Source organism: Myotis daubentonii, chromosome 1, assembly GCF_963259705.1.
Source record: "Myotis daubentonii chromosome 1, mMyoDau2.1, whole genome shotgun sequence".
Classification (NCBI taxonomy): domain Eukaryota; kingdom Metazoa; phylum Chordata; class Mammalia; order Chiroptera; family Vespertilionidae; genus Myotis; species Myotis daubentonii.
This window is the reverse complement of record NC_081840.1, coordinates 58,202,382-58,219,857: the sequence shown is the minus strand read 5'-3', so window position 1 is coordinate 58,219,857 and position 17,476 is coordinate 58,202,382. Positions and strand designations below refer to the sequence as shown.

The 17,476-nt window shown below is 40.5% G+C and overlaps 1 protein-coding gene and 1 pseudogene across 2 annotated transcripts in view; both read right to left on the bottom strand.

The window, feature by feature from the left end:
• SPPL2A (signal peptide peptidase like 2A) overlaps positions 1–17,476 on the bottom strand; it is a 57,806-nt gene that overhangs the window by 31,293 nt on the left and 9,037 nt on the right. For both annotated transcript variants that reach the window (XM_059701453.1, XM_059701462.1), the window contains exons 2-6: positions 12,155–12,274; positions 11,672–11,854; positions 10,817–10,906; positions 10,238–10,371; positions 5,637–5,788 (exon numbers count right to left, since the gene is read on the bottom strand). In XM_059701453.1, coding sequence (XP_059557436.1) covers positions 5,637–5,788; positions 10,238–10,371; positions 10,817–10,906; positions 11,672–11,854; positions 12,155–12,274 — 679 coding nt within the window. The remainder of the gene's footprint in view (positions 1–5,636; positions 5,789–10,237; positions 10,372–10,816; positions 10,907–11,671; positions 11,855–12,154; positions 12,275–17,476) is intronic.
• LOC132223338 (U4 spliceosomal RNA) lies at positions 6,832–6,953 on the bottom strand (annotated as a pseudogene).

Sequence of the window (17,476 nt, the reverse complement as noted above, 5' to 3'; positions counted from 1 at the left end):
GTGGCATAGTATTCCACTGTGTAGATATACCACAGTTTTTTAATCCACTCATCTGCTGATGGGCACTTAGGTTGTTTCCAAATCTTAGCTATGGTAAATTGTGCTGCTATGAACACAGGGGTGCATATATCCTTTCTGATTGGTGTTTCTGGCTTCTTGGGATATATTCCTAGAAGTGGTATCACTGGGTCAAACGGAATTTCCATTTTTAACTTTTTGAGGAAACTCCACACTGTCTTCAACAGTGGCTGCACCAGTCTGCATTCCATAAACACTTTTTAAAATGCAGCTTAGGGATGAGAACTGACACCTTAGACATTAGCCATGCTCTCTATATTTTTCTAAAGTCAAATTTATCTATAACTTGGCCTGCGGTAAAACCAAATCCATTTAAGCAAACCTCTTTGTTATGAAACAATATTAAGGCAGTTAAAATTGACAAGTGTTTTTCTTTTCTTTTTTGTTTTTAAGTATTTTAAAAAATATATTTCCATTGATTACAGAGAGGAAGGGAGAGGGAGAGAGAGAGAGAGAAACATCAATGATGAGAGAGAATCATGGATCAGCTGCCTCCTGCACGCCTTCAACTGGGGATCGAGACTTGCAACCGGGGCATGTGCCCTTATCCGGTATTGAACTTGGGACCCCTCAGTCCGCAATCCAACACTCCATCCACTGAGCCAAACCAGCTAGGGCGACAAGTGTTTTTCTATAGTAGCTATACTTATTTGAGAATTCTTTAAAATTAAAAACATTTGGTCTCCTTGTTGTTAAAATAGGGGGGGGGGAGGCTTATTGTACTCTAAAATAAAATAAAAATAATTCGTTTTCTGAACTTGATCGAAATTTCACAATGGAAACACAAATTTTACCTGAATTTTTCAAATTCCACTAAATTGTAGAAAACTGTAATTGCTCTGCAGCTGAGAAAGAAAGTAATCTAGAGATGGTAGCCATTTTCTAATTGGTGATCTAGACAAATTACTTTTTAGTCCCTGAGTCTCATCTTTAAAATGTGAAATATAATTATACCCATGTCAGGGTTATTGTGAGGATCTGGCACATAATTACCTTTATATAACTCTTATTTGTTGCTATTTTAATTATCCTATATAATAAACAGCTAATATGCTAATTAGACTGAAACAGCAGAACAACTATCCAGACGACCTTCCGGGTGACTTTCTGGACGAAGCCGGGGCTGTGAGGGCCGAGCCCTTGGCTAGAATTTCGTGCATTAAGCCTCTAGTTCAATGGTGGTGAACCTATGACACGCGTGTCAGAGGTGACACGCGAACTCATTTTTTTGGTTGATTTTTCTGTGTTAAATGGCATTTAAATATGTAAAATAAATATCAAAATTATGTCTTTGTTTTACAATGGTTGCATATATCAAAATATTTCTATATGTGACACGGCACCCGTGTTAAGTTAGGGTTTTTCAAAATGCTGACACACTGAGCTCAAAAGGTTCACATCACTGCTCTTGTTGGTTATATACGGTAATATGAATAGTAAGATAGAGAGTCAAAGACTGTCAAATTAAGGTTGGTGAGTCATCCATCACAGGTCTCCAACCCAAGTTTTACAACACTGGTGGAAATGAGGCTCTCGGGGCCCTAACAGATTTTAGGTGCCTCATTCAGTGTCTTACTATACTTAAGAAAATAATTGGGTGTGGAAAAGAATTTGGTTAATATAACTGTCTTTAGTTACTTCCTTGAGCACGACAATCATAAAATGGCAAGAGGAACCCTACCAATTTAGTATAGTCCCATTATTTAATATATTAAGAAAAGGCAGCATATTGAGCCTTATGTGATTATTCATAAGATTTAATTCACCACTTAAAGGTGAATTAAATCTTACAATAATCACATAAGATATTCTCAGAGTTATAATTAAATCCCATGTTCTGGGATAACGTTGAGGTTTAATGATTTTTCTCTTACATCAAAAATTACATTTATAAACAGGGTGAACTTTTATTTTATTTTATATTATACTAGAGGCCCGGTGCACGAATTCGTGCACAAGTGGGATCCCTCGGCCTGGACAGCAATCAGGCCCGATCAGGGCTGCAGGAGGCTGACCGGCTGCAGGAGTGCACTGACCACCAGGGGGGAGCTCCTGCGTTGAGCATCTGCCCCTTGGTGGTTGGTGTGCGTCACAGCGACCAGTCGACCGGTCACTTAGGCTTTTATATATATAGTTTATTTTATTTTTTAAAAAATGTTTTTATTTATTTTAGGGAGACAGGAAGGAGAAGGATAGAGAGAGAGAGAAACATCATTCAGCTGCCTCCTGCACACCCCCTACTGGGGATCAAGTTTGCAACTTGGGCATGTGCTTTGATTGGGACTCACACAGGTGACCACCTGGTTCATGGATCAATGCCTAACCACTGTGCAACACCAGCCAGACTTATTTTTGTTTTTTTCAGTGTATGCTTTTGTGTTTATTTTAAAGATTTTTAAAACTGATTTTTAGAAATAAGAGAGTGGGAGAGAGAGAACATCGATATGAGAGTGAAACATCGATCGATTGATCAGTTGCCTCCTGCATACCTCCTACAGGGATTGAGCCCACAACCTGAGCATGTGCCCCAACCAGAATTGAATTGGCAGCCGTTTGGTTCACAGGACAACACCCAACCAACTGAGCAACACCATCAAGGGCAGGGTCAACTTTTAAAATAGCAATCAGCCGAAACCGGTTTGGCTCAGTGGATAGAGCGTCGGCCTGCGGACTGAAGGGTCCCGGGTTCGATTCCGGTCAAGGGCATGTACCTGGGTTGCGGGCACATCCCCAGTGGGGGATGTGCAGGAGGCGGCTGATTGATGTTTCTCTCTCATCGATGTTTCTAGCTCTCTATCTCTCTCCCTTCCTCTCTGTAAAAAATCAGTAAAATATATTTAAAAAAATAAAATAGCAATCAGTTTAAGAAAATACCTTACCAAAAATTGTAACATGCTTTATGATAGGGTACAGAAATCTTTTTTTCCTATCAAAGGCCACTAATATATTGACTGAGGGTCAGACACAAACAGTTCAAGACCATTAAAATAGAAAAATGAGCCACCCAATGACAACATAATACAAACAACACCCTAGAACAGTGATGGCGAACCTATGACATGTGTGTCAGAGGTGACACGCGAACTCATTTTTTTGGTTGATTTTTCTGTGTTAAATGGCATTTAAATATCTTCACTAATAAAAGAGAAAAATGCTAATTGGCGTACGATGATACCCTTTTCATTGGCTAATCAGGGCTATATGCAAATTAACTGCCAACTATGATTGGCAGTTAACTGCCAACTATGATTGGCAGTTAACTGCCAACTAAGATTGGCAGTTAACTGCCAACAAGATGGCGGTTAATTTGCATATGTAGGCACAATGCAGGGAGGCGAAAGGGAAAACAGGAAGAAGCCCCCTGCCACTGACAGTGATCGGAAACCCAGGGGGGAGCTAAGAGCTGGGGGGCAGGGCAAAGGCGGCCCCGGGGCCGCCTTTGCCCTGCCCCCCAGCCATGATCGGAGAATCAGGTGCCTTTTCCGCCCTGGCCAGTGATAGCAGGAAGTAGGGGTGGAGCCAGGGATGGGAGCTGGGCACCGTCGAAGCTGGCAGTCCCGGGAGCTAGGGGTGCCTTGCCTGGGCCTAAAGCGGAGCCCACGATCGCGGGGCCGCTGCAGCTGCGGGTCCCCGCTGCCCGAGCCAGACGCCTAGGCCAGTGGCGTTAGGCCTGGGCAGGGGTGGAGCCTGCAACCGCGGGGAGCTGGGGGTCCCCTGCCCAGGCCTGACACCTCTGCTGGAGGCCTCAGGCCTGGTCAAGGGGCCGATCCGGTGATTGGTGATTGGAAGGTGATGAGGGTCAACTCCTCTGGCCAAGGCATCACGCCTGGGTGGGGGGCGGAGCCGGGGGTTGGGGGGATATGATGGTCCCCTTGCCCAGGCCTGAAGCCTGGGTCAGAGGCGTCAGGCTTGGGCGGGGGGTGGAGCAAGTGATCAGAGGGAGATGGGGGTCCCCTGCCCAGGCATGATTCCTGGGCCAGAGGCCTCAGGCCTGGGCGGGGGCCAGAGCCAGTGATCGGGGCGAGATGGGGGTCCCCTGTCCAAGCCTGACACCTCTGGCGGAGGTGTCAGCCTGGGCAAGGGGCCGATCAGGCAATCGGAGGGTGATGGGGGTCGACGCCTCTGGCCGAGGCATCAGGCCTGGGCAAGGGGCAGAGCCAGCAATCGGAGGGGTCTGGGGGTCAACGCCTGAGGGCTCCCAGTATGTGAGAGGGGCCAGGCTGGGCTGAGGGACACTCCCCCCCACACACACACCCAGTGCACGAATTTCGTGCACCGGGCCCCTAGTATAAAATAAATATCAAAAATATAAATCTTTGTTTTACTATGGTTGCAAATGTCAAAAAATTTCTATATGCGACAAGGCACCAGACAGAGTTAAATTAGGGTTTTTCAAAATGCTGACACGCCGAGCTCAAAAGGTTCGCCATCACTGCCCTAGAACCACAACAGATCAAAATATGAATGATAGTCGAAGAATGATTATTTTCTAATTGGAAATATGTCAATAGATTATATTTTCAAAATTGCTGCCACAGGGCAGGAGAAATTGAATAAGCTCAAACTAACCTTAAGGCCTCAATTTTCTAGTCCAGAAAGTATTCTAATGTTCTCCAAATAAGCATTGTAGCCTTTGGTGGTTTTTACAAGTTCTCATCTATCACCCCCCAACCCCCCATTTCCCTGGTCTCTCCACCTCCTCTTTGTACTGTATGTTGGCCAGGAATGGCAAATTCCCATCCTATCAGACAATTAAGAAGATTGTCCAGGGGATGGACAAGCCATTATGTTCCTACCGCTACCTACTTAAAGGAATAAGTATCACTTACTCTCTAGATCACAGGCAAATGCCTGTGTGTCTTTAGATGTAGTATGACCCTAACTGTTAACACAAAACAAAATTCAAGTAATGTAACATCTTGATTTATAAACTGACAAAAGAATAAACTACACTTTGGGGGTAAGCAAAGGCAATAAATCAGTAATTTGAATAGCTTCTATTTCATGTAACTAAATAGAGCCACCAAGAAGTCCTTAGCCTGCTCTTTATTTTTAAAAACTATTTTTATTGATTTCAGGGAGGAAGGAAGGAGAGATAAAGATCAATGATATTTATTATTGATCTGCTGCTGCCTGTATCCCACATCCCTACTGGGGATAGAGACCACAACCCAGGTATAAGCCCTGACCAGATTGAATTGTGATCTCCTAGTTCATAGGTCGATGCTCAACCAACGAGCAACACTGGCCATGCTAACCTGCTCTTTAGATGTTAGGATTTCCTGCTTTACCTACAGGGAGGGAAATGTAGGGACCATAACAATTCTTTCAAGTCATTCATGAAGAAGTGTTCTTATCTCAAGACAGTATATTTTTAATCTGAATATTTTTTTTTACCCCACAGTAATGGAGACCTAACATTTCTAATAATTTAAAAAGTTAATATCACTTTTCATTTATTCACTTAAGTTTTCCGGGTAGAAGGAAAAGATAAATCTGCCAAAGTAAGTGAAAAGATTGTTTGCTGAAAATAGCAAATATAAAACATGATTTCTTACCCAACCATTTGTAGAAGAAATAAAGTAAGACCATCATAACACAGCAGATGGCCACAAATATTACAACTGTTAGAGGACTGAAAGTGAAATATTCGTCCTTCTTTCTCCTCATGTCTCTGTCTTCAGTGTCTGCCATTGCTTTCATGCTTTCCCTGAGTAAACATACACAGGAACTTCAGCAAATCTCTTCCAAGTAAAATCATCTGTAAAATCCATCTTTAACACCAACTTAAATTTGTTATTGATTATAAATACACTTAACAAAAACCCACCCAAACACCAAAAAGAAATGTTTAATCCAGAAAGTAAAAACTCTCTATTATTCTACCCTCCAGAGATAATATTTTTAACCAATGTTTTGACTTTTGAAACAGCACTTTTTTCTGATGCAAAATTGATGAAACAGGTGACATATATAAACAAATTAAATTTTGTGGATGTTTATATTATCTGATTTGGAAACTATATTAATGGAATAAATTTCAGATGATAACCAATTCTTCTTACACACTAAATATTATCAATTTACACAGTCAAGTACTAAAATTAGCTTCTTTTAAATGGAAACACTAAAAGTTGTCTATCAACTCAGTATTTACTGTATGCTCATCAATATATTATGAAGGACTCATAGGAGTTCAAGACATAGCTTTGTCCAACTTTGATTTACAGCTTTGATTTACAACTTTGACAGCAAAACATTGTTTTTAATTCTTCCAACAATCCTTGCTTTCTAAGTCACACAGTTAATAAAAGGGAGAGACTGAAGTTGAAGAGGAAAGAGCCTCAAGGGCCCCTTGTTGAGCAGTCTCTGTTCTGTCACCTATTGTCTCCTCCCAGCTGTGTGGAAGCCACTACAGGCTTTTCCAGCCCCAATCCCATCAACTCTGGTCTACCAGTGTGCACTCCCGGGCCCCTCATCGCCTTGGCTCAGTACAAACGTTAGTTAAAAAAGAGTTTACTTCTATCAAATTACATATTTGCCAAACTGCTTCTTTACCAAGTGCCACTATCTTATAGGAACCTTGTTAACTGGGATGGCTACCACATTAAGCATCTGTGACTTTAGGCAGGCTACCGGGGACAAGAGAAGGGAGAGTCTGAGGACAGACACAACAGCACCTCCCTGAAACTGTATAGCTACACGGTTATTAATGTAAGTTTCAATAAAAGTGATTCCCAAGTGGGAAAACGTGCCACCTATGGTATCTATCATTATAAACAAGTATATTTATTTACTTATTTATTTTTTTCAATTAGCAATAATCGCGCCTCGGATAAATCTCTTTGGCTATGATACTGCTACTGTGCAAAGCTATATAAACAAATTAGCAGCCCTGTGCACGAATCCGTGCGCGAGTAGCTCGCTGCCACTTGCCTCAGGTGGCCACCCCACCCACTGTGGCTGGTAGCTCTCTTGCTCATAGCTCGCTGCCCCGCCCTCCTATAGATTGGTCGTGAAGTTACAGTGTCCAGGCTAATTTGCATATTCCTCTATTATTATAATAGATATACTTAAACACATTTTTTAATCAGAGTACACATGTAAGCCATAATAATGAAGATTTACATGTTCGTATTCAGTGTAATAGAAAACACGAGGCAATTTCTTGAAGGGAAAACATATACTAGACTAGCGGTTCTCAACCTGTGGGTCGCGACCCCTTTGGGCAGGGGTTCTCAAACTTTTTAAATAGGGGGCCAGTTCACTGTCCCTCAGACAGTTGGAGGGCCGGACTATAGTTTAAAAAAAAACTATGAACAAATTCCTATGCACACTGCACATATCTTATTTTGAAGGAAAAAAAAACGGGAACAAATATAATATTTGTATTTGCATGTGGCCCACGGGCCGTAGTTTGAGGACCCCTACCTTTGGGGGTCAAACGACCCTTTCACAGGGGTCGCCTAAGATCATTGGAAAACACGTATATAATTACATATTGTTTTTGTGATTAATCACTATGCTTTAATTATGTTCAATTTGTAACAATGAAAACACATCCTGCATATCAGATATTTACATTACGATTCATAACAGCAGCAAAATTACAGTTATGAAGTAGCAACGAAAATAGTTTTATGGTTGGGGGTCACCACAACATGAGGAACTGTATTAAAGGATCGCAGCATTAAGAAGGTTGAGAACCACTGTACTAGACTGATATCAGATTACAACACTACAATTCATGTAAAAAAAAAAAAAGAAAATACTAGAATTCATCTTTTTAAAAAATTGTTCTCTTAAATTTCTCAAGAGCCACATGCTAAGCTCTCCTCCATGCCATCATGAGTTTAGAAAACTTGAGGACCAGTGATCTCATTATAGTAAGACTTCATATTTCTACTGAAAAGTCTTTATATGGAACAAAGGCATCCTTCCCTTTTGTATAACGTGTACTTTGCACTTGGCAAGGTAATTCTGGGTTATGAGGTCCTGTTCTGGCAAAATTTCCCTGCCCTAAGCCTTATTCTCTTTCCCTTCTCTTTCAGTTACTCTTTACTTGCTAAATGATAATCCTTATGTCCTTAATAATTCTACTTTTCATGGAAATTTTTTTCTTTTCTTTCCTTTTTAAAAAAATATATTTTATTGATTTTTTTTACAGAGAGGAAGGGAGAGGGATAGAGAGTTAGAAACATCGATGAGAGAGACACATCAATTCAGCTGCCTCCTGCACACTCCCCACTGGGTATGTGCCCGCAACCAAGGTACATGCTCTTGACCAGAATCGAACCTGGGACCCTTGAGTCCGCAGGTCAACACTCTATCCACTGAGCCAAACTGGTCAGGGCGAAATTTTTTCTTTTTATCACTGATTCATATTCCCTTTTTTAATATGTTGTCACCCTCCCTACCCCAATCACACATACACTTACTTCTTTCTTTATCTTACTCTTAGACTCAGCTACCTCAATATTAAAATCCATAATCTTAGAGGCAAAGGACATCTCTCCCAACCTGGCTATTTAAGGCAACAAAATCTGTTTCTCCCTATCATGATGTTTTATAAATAAAAAAGCTTATATGCACTCCTCTCCCATCTCTAGTTTTCTTGAGTAGACTGCCCTGATATATATATGTGGAGCCTGCCTTGCTAACTCAAAGGGTGGTCAATGGCCAGCAAAATCACTTGGGAGCTTGTTAGCAATGCAGAATCTCATTCCCCACCCCGAGCCTCCTAAATCTGAACTTCTATTTTAATGAGATCTCAAGACAGTTTGTATGCATATTACAGTTTGAGAAGCACTACTTTAAAGAAACAATGTACATAGTAATGGAAGTACAGGGTGAATTTATATTAAATAGAAAAAGATTCTTAATGAATTAGAAGCTTTTGGGAAATTATAAAGTTTCAACAAATAATCTAGAAAATAACTGGAGACCTAGTTACATGCCTTGTTTTCTAAAGATTAATATTAATGAAGAAAAAACGTTTACAGGAAAACACGTGACTCATATATTTTGAAACATGTTTTCCAAATATGTAAAATATTTAAAGCTCAATACTCAGGAAACCTATACTTGTTAAAGCTGAAGATTTCTCTCTCTTTTTTTTTTTATATTTTATTGACTTTTTACAGAGAGGAAGGGAGAGGGATAGAAAGCTAGAAACATCGATGAGAGAGAAACATCGATCAGCTGCCTCCTGCACACTCCCCCTGGGGATGTGCCCGCACCAAGGTACATGCCCTTGACCGGAATCAAACCTGGGACCCTTGTGTCCGCAGGCTGACGCTCTATCTGCTGAGCCAAACCGGTTTGGCAAGATTTCTCTCTTGATGTATATAAATCAAATTTTAGTATTTTAAAAATTGTAAGTAAGCTTATTAGCTTCATTTAACTGCAAATAAGCCCTTTTTAATGAAATCTAGAGCAGCGGTCACCAACTGGTGGTCTGCGGACCACTGGTGGTCCATGAGGTCCGAAAGGTTGGCGACCGCTGATCTAGAGATCAATTCACAAGGTGAATATATTGTCCTTCGTGGATGAATTAATATGCTGTGAGCACTTTTTTAAAATTCAGAGTTATAAGTATGAAATGATCTTTCTCTAATATGTTGCCTACTTTAATCTAGAGCCAAAGGTACATAACTGTAAGAAGATTGGGTTTAGGTTGTTATTAAATAGGGAAATCCAAACTTATGTACATTTGAAATTTCTACATTTAAATTAAAATATGGACATGTTTAATATTCTCCCTAAGGCATTGAACAGAATGATGAGGTCACACTGTATTGACTTAACTCAAAAGGAGCTGGGAAACCCCTCACCTTCTCTTAATTGTCTTCCAATCTAAATAAACAGGCATGTTAGGGAACTAAGTATCTTCACCTTCCTGGGAGACATCACTGAACATCTTAATTGAAGAGTCTTTGACAGAACGGCAGTGTTTCCCTGCCAGCTGAAGAATTAGAGGAACCTATGACCCCCTCCTCAGTGATAAGGCGAATGACCTGTGTGAGAACAAACTGCAATCTGATCTTAACCACACTATTTTCTGAGGTGGAATTTAAATGTTGTTATATGATTAAAGTAATTTCAAGTAATAATTTTTAGCCATTTATCATAAAAAACACTGAAGTTTAATTAAACTTACAATTCAAGTAGTCCACTCCAGTATCCTCCTAATGCCACAGTGAACACAGAAATTGCAAAAATAACCACCATCGTATAGTCAAAGTTAGACCATGACGGAGAATACATTTTCACAGTAATGTTATCTCCAAGAGTCTGAAAGGCAAAAAAATGAGAGTTAAAACACCAGTGTTAGTTTTCTTCCCACTACAGAGTATGGCTGTAGCACTCCAATTTTGCTCTGGAATGGACACTGCGTCAGGCAGTCAAGAATACTGGAACTAGTTTTGACAATATGACATATTCTCTTGTCAAAATTAGGAGGCTATATTTTGGTTTATTAAATCTTGAAACTGCAATATTCCATACAATCAGAGGTTTTAAAGAAGTCAAAACAAATCAATATCCTTTCTGAAGTCAGGGCTCGGAAACACTTTGTGCTAAATGGGAGGTGATTACTTCCCAAGTAAAGACTTGGTAGGCCTTCACAGCTTCTTGTTACCAAGTGTAGCATGTATAATCATTTAAGTTAAATATCAGTGGTTAAAAGTAAAGAGTGTACTAGGTATGAACATTGTCTAGTATGTAATTACTAATTTACCTGCTTCATATCTTTGAAGTCTTTGTTGTTTATAAATGCAATCAGTATTTTCATATCATGAAATTCAGATTTGTTCCCTGAGGGAGCAAACTAAAAGAAAAACACACACACATATTATGAAAACGTATGAACTACTAACATATTTACAGAATAAAATCCAAATTATTCCAATAGAATATCACATCTTTATCAAGTTATAAAACAAAGTTTCAAGTGTTCTTAATATTATAGCAAGAGTTCTCAAACTGATATATACAGGTATATCATATATATGTAACTCTCACACACACACTATACGTACTTGTTCCTAACAAAGTCTTGTCTACTTTAGGAATAGAAAAGAAACTACAAAATATTCCAATTAAATGCCTATCATAACCAGAATGTTTATTTAAAAATAATCCTATTAGATTATTCAAAACTCCGCTCCTAAACCACACACACAGAAGATAGTTCAACCTGTGAAATTTGATATCATGAGCTCAAAAGAAATTATTATCGATAATAATAAAAGCATAATATGCTAATTAGACTGGACAGCCAAACAACCTTCCGGACATCAGTCTGGATGAAGCCATGGTGGCGGGGGCCAAGGCCGAGGCGGTTAGGGGCGATGAGGCAGGGAGGCGAGCAGTTAGGGGTGATCAGGTAGGCAGGCAAGTGGTTAGGGGTGATCAGGCAGGCAGGCGAGTGGGTAGGGGCGATCAGGCCGGCAGGCAGAGTGGTTAGGGGTGATCAGGCAGGCAGGCAGGCCAGCGGTCCTGGATTGCAAGAAGTTATAGACTGGGCTGAGACACCCGCCCCGCCCCCAGCACAAATTCCGTGCACCGGGCCTCTAGTAGTTTTATAACTTACTAAGACACTGTTATTGGCAACCAACAATGCTTCAGCACCTCCGGTTTGTGCAATTCTGGCTTTTTCAAGAAAATGGCAGGTTCCCCACTGAACCACAACTGCTTTGTTCTTTATTCCATCAGAAGGAATATCAGAAATGTTGCACAGAGGTGTGGAAGTTAGATTCTTCAAACTAATGGAAGTCTGAAAAGAAGAATGTTAGCATGGTAAATATCGTATTTCACCCTAAATGCATTTAGTGACAAAGTATCTATTGATTTAATATAATGTTCCTTTAAATCATGCTGATCAGGCTTTGAAATATTTTAAAATTCCCTAACTTGTTTCTCCCACAGAGAGAAAAATATTTAAGCAAAAGCAATAAAACAATTACTATTTATTAATCACATATTACAACTAGTTCATACACTGAAAATAATAATCACTCATTTTCACCTTTCAATATTTTTGTTTACAAAGAAATAGTAACTGTGATGTACTTACTGCATTTTCTAGGGTTCTTGGCAGAGCTGTCCAATGAGGGTTATAGAACATGCAGTAGTCCTTAGATGGTGAAGGCGTGCCAATTCCTGACGCATGCAGGATTGCTTCCTGAGCAGCTGTCTGGGACATGAACAATAATTTTCACATTAGCGATGATTTGGCTCTGCCAACAACTAAGGATTTTAATAAAGCTATTTATATCTAGGTTGGACCACATTTCCTTAAGAGGGAAGGTCTTCTAGTGATTTTACTTTTTCTTGTTTGAGAAAACACTGAAACAATACACATTTGCCTAGAACACATTCTGTGAGAAAGTCACTTTCTTATGGGGATATTGTTATGGCCCTTGTTGTAAGAGCCATATCCCAGGGAGGATTCTTGCTGTGCTGTGATAACTTCGGAACTCCCTTCACTGCCTGAAACTTTCCTTCCAAACCCCTTTGGGAGCTGTTACTTCATTATTTATGTTCTGTAACAGAAAATCCATGTGAAATCCGTAAACCCACTTGTACCTTCCATAGTATGAATAACTAAGATTTTTTAAAAGAACATTATTTCTAAGTGCTATTTTCAGAAAAGAACCAAAGAACTCTCTTCAAGATTCTGCAACTGCCTATTCAAAAAGAGCAATCCAGAGTTTAAAGTGAGGGAAAAGACCTAGAAAAATGTTATTTCCTTTTGCCTCATTTCCCACTATCTGGGAAAAAGAAAAAAAGAAAAAAAAGGAGACAAGACGTAAGAAGTGACTGAAAAGAATAAGTATTATACATGAGGGTGAGAGTGGAGAGTATGAAATGATGAAACATCCCAAGATAATTAGAATACCACTCCACATCACGATTCCCTTCAAACTTGGATCAATTCAAATCCCACTTTCCTCCTCCTTTGAACAAATCTTTCTCTAAAACATAAGGGAGAAAAAAGATTGCTTGGCAAATGAAGATGATGGACTAAGCCTCTACCAAAGCATGCATTAGGTTGAGCCACATCACATTGCTGATAATTGAACATTTTGTTCTATAAAACTGGCAATTTCATGTAAGACAATCTAAATTTTTAATGAGTACAAAATGCTCTAACCCATGCTCTCCTACCTAAAATTTCCCTTGAACATTTGGGATTAGACAGCTTTCTGGCATAGGGACTTCGTTAGCTTACGGATCTAAGCCAGTATACTGAATTCTTTTAAAATGCCATCAAATTACATAGAATAATTAAAGATATTATTTGTGAAAAAATAAATGTAGTTTTCATTTGGCTATATATATGGTGGCCATGAATGGATTCTGACAGCAGAGATGAATCAATATGTTAGATTCTTACTATACACCAAATTATTTTTGTTATAAACAAACTGTACAAATGAAACAAAGTATATTTAGGTTATTTTCATGCATTTGTCTGATTCAGTACCACTGTTTTACAAATGAGGGCTTTGAGACTCAGAGAAGTTATTAACATAGCCTAACTAAGGTCATATGGTAGAATCATCCCCAATTCTAACTACAAAAGGTAATCCTGCGGATAATTATGAGGGTGGATTAGGTTTAGATTACATATTTTTTAAAAAGAATACTCTATAGGTGAACTGGGTACTTATGGCACATGAGCCCAGCTGGCGTGGCTCAGTGACTGAGCATTGACCTATGAACCAGGAGATCACAGTTCAATTTCTGGCCAGGGCACATGCCCGTGTTGCGGGCTGGATCCTCAGTGTGGGAATGTGCAGGAGGCAGTGGATCAATGATTCTCTCTCTCTCCCTCTACCTTCCTCTCTGAAATCAATAAAAATACATTCTTTTAAAAAATGGCACATGATGTCAGGATGTCCCTCTACTAGTGCTGCCGAGTTTAATTACTTGATTACTAGCAGCTGCAGGATTTTTCTGGTGTAAAGTTACATATTTTCCCTTTGTGATTGGTAAGGAATCTGTCGCACCATACGAACAGATTGACGATCTTTCACCTAGTGTTTTAGCTTCCATGAGCATCCATGCCTGAAATTTATTTTACACATTATGTTGGGTATTACAAAACAGTAGATTTTTAAAATATGTTTTTATTGATTTTTAGAGATAGGAAGGGAGAGGGAGAGAGACAGAAACACTGATGATAGAGAAACATCAACACCAAACAGCTGCCTCCTGCGTGCTCCTTGCTGGGGATCGTGCCTGAAGCCCTGACCGGGAATGTGCCCTGACTAGGAATCAAACAGGTGACCTCTTGGGCGGACACGCAACTACTGAGCCACACTGGCCAGGCAGTAATTTCTTTTAAATACTGTCATTCCTCCTACATTTACTCTTTAAAAATGTTTTACTCTCTCCCTCTACCATCTTTTGTTTAGTATCATACTCAATTTCTTATTAAAAAAATATTTTTTTATTCATTTCAGAGAGGAAGGAAGGGGAGAAAGAGAGAAACATCAATGATGAGAGAGAATCATTGATCAGCTACCTCCTGCACACCCCCCACTGGGGACCAAGCCCACAATCCAGGCATGTGCCCCGAAGGGGAATGGAACTATGACCTCCTGATTCATAGGTTGACACTGAACCACTGAGCCATGCCGACTGGGCAAGACTCATTAATTTTTTAAAAATCCAATGTAATGTAATTACAATTATGCATTTTGCTGATCAAATTATCCCAAATTTGGCCAGTAGAAACTCTTCCAGCTGGTTCTTTGTATCCTTTTGACAGGACTTCATTAGTCTTGGAGGACTTCCATGTTTTTTGGCACAAGATGTCCTAGGCTGGCTTTATCCTTTACCTGCCACAGATCTGGAACCAGCCATTCTACTAAGCTCCTTTAGGAGAGGAACAATATTTAGATCAGGACTTCAGTTATTGTGCACACTAGTGGTCCGGTGCACGAAATTCGTGCACATTAAAAGGGAATTAATTAGAGGAAGTATTTTAATATTGCTATTTGCCCTTTATAATAAAAGTGTCAGAGATGAAAGAAAATTAGTAAAATGTATATGAAAATCTCCCTCCTGCCAGAATCTGGGGCGTGCCATGGGACGCAGAGTCAAGTCCCAGCCCATCCACACATGCCTCAAAATTGCACGAGACCCAGACCTGGCCAGCCCTACCTCCGTCAAACCCCGCAGGGTGGGAGGCGCAGGTCCCCTGTCAAGGCCCTTCAGGTGGGGGGCAGAGCCTCAGGTCCCCCGTCAAGCCCTGCTGGGTGGGGGGGTGCAGCCTCAGGTCCCCCGTCAAGCCCTGCCAGGCGGGGGGGCGCAGCCTCAGGTCCCCTGGCCTAGCCTCAGGTCTCCTAGCCCCGGTGTGAGGGTGTGACAACCATTTGCATATTAGCTCTTTATTATATAGGATGGCTGTTGAAGTGGTATAGCCTTTATAATAGACAACTGGTAGTATCAAGCAAAAATTTTAATACATAGAATCCTCTGATTCATATCCTACAGGTGTGTTATGCAAATGCACAAAGATAAATGTATAAGGATATTCACTGCAGTATTATTTGTTATTAAAAAAAAAAAATCAGCAACTTCCACCGATAAGGAGCCCATCATAGTACACAGCTATTAAAAAGAAACAACTAAACAATCCAATCAAAAAATGGGCAAAGGACCTAAATAGACACCTTTTAAAAGAGGACATTCAGAAAGCCAAGAGACATATGAAAACATGCTCAAAGTCGCTAATCATCCGAGAGATGCAAATCAAAACAACAATGAGGTACCATCTCACACCTGTCAGAATGGCTATCATCAACAATTCAACAAACGACAAGTGCTGGAGAGGATGTGGAGAAAAAGGAACACTTGTGCACTGCTGGTGGGAATGCAGACTGGTGCAGCCACTATGGAAGACAGTATGGAGTTTCCTCAAAAAACTACAAATGGAACTCCCATTTGACCCTGTGATTCCACTTCTAGGAATATATCCCAAGAAACCAGAAACACAAATCAGAAAGGATATATGCACCCCTATGTTCATAGCAGCACAATTCACGATAGCTAAGATCTGGAAATAGCCTAAGTGCCCATCTGTAGATGAATAGATTAGAAAACTGTGGTACATCTACACGATGGAATACTATGCTGCTGTAAAAAAGAAGGAACTCTTACCATTTGCAACAGCATGGATGGAACTGGACAGCATTATGCTAAGTGAAATAAGCCAGTCAATGAAGGAAAAATACCACATGATCTCACTCATTTCTGGATAATAAAGACCATTATAAACTTATGAACAAAAATAGATACAGAGGCAGAGCTGCCTTGAACAGACTGTCAAACTACAGCAGGAAGGCCGGGGAGGGTGGGAGGGCAGGAGGGGGGTGGGTAAGAGATCAACCGAAGGACTTGTATGCATGCATATAAGCATAACCAATGGACATAAGACACTGGGGGGTAGGGGAGGCCAGGGGATTGTCAAGGGTGGGGAAAAAAAAAAAAAAGGAGACATATGTAATACTCTTTGTAATACTTTAAGCAATAAAATAAATAAATTAATTAATTAAATTAAAAAAAAAAAAAAGAAAACAACTAGATCTTTCTGTAGAAACAGATGTCCACAGTGAAAACAGCAAATTCCAGGGAGATACTTATAGTGTAATCCTATTTTTATGAAAGTAATGACCCATCCCTCCCCCCCAAGCTCCTTATAGGTATTTACTAAAGACCCGGTGCACGCATTCATGCACCCATGGGGTCCCTCAGCCTGGCCTGAGCCCTCTTGCAATCTGGGACCCCTCGGGGGATGTTGGAGAGCTGGTTTTGGCCTGATCCCCGCAGGCCAGGCCAAGGGACCCCAATGGTGCACAAATCTGTGCACTGGGCTGGTTTTGGCCCGATCCCCGCAGGCCTCTAGTATGCATATAAGATCTTTGGTTAGCTCTAGCTGGTTTGGCTCAATGGATAGAGCGTCGGCCTGTGGATTGAAAGGTCCCAGGTTTTATTCCAGTCAAGGGCACATGCCTGGGTTGTGGACTCGATCCCCAATAGGGGGTGTGTAGGAGACAGCTGATCAATGGTTCTTTCTCATCATTGATGTTTCTATCTCTCCCTCTCCCTTCCTCTTTGAAATCAATAAAATATATTGAAAAAAATTAAAAATAAAGAAACCACAGTCTTAAAAAAAAAATCTTGGGTTAAATTATTCCCACCCTCCCCCCTTCCCTCTGAGATACATCAGTCTGTTCCATGTTCCCATGCCTGTGCATTGAGCATGTGCCCCCTGGTGGTCAGTGTGTGTCATAGCTACCGGTCGAATGGTCACTTAGGCTTTTATATATATAGATGTGAGCTTGAAGAAGGATGTGGAGAGAGACACACCAGACTATTTAAAATA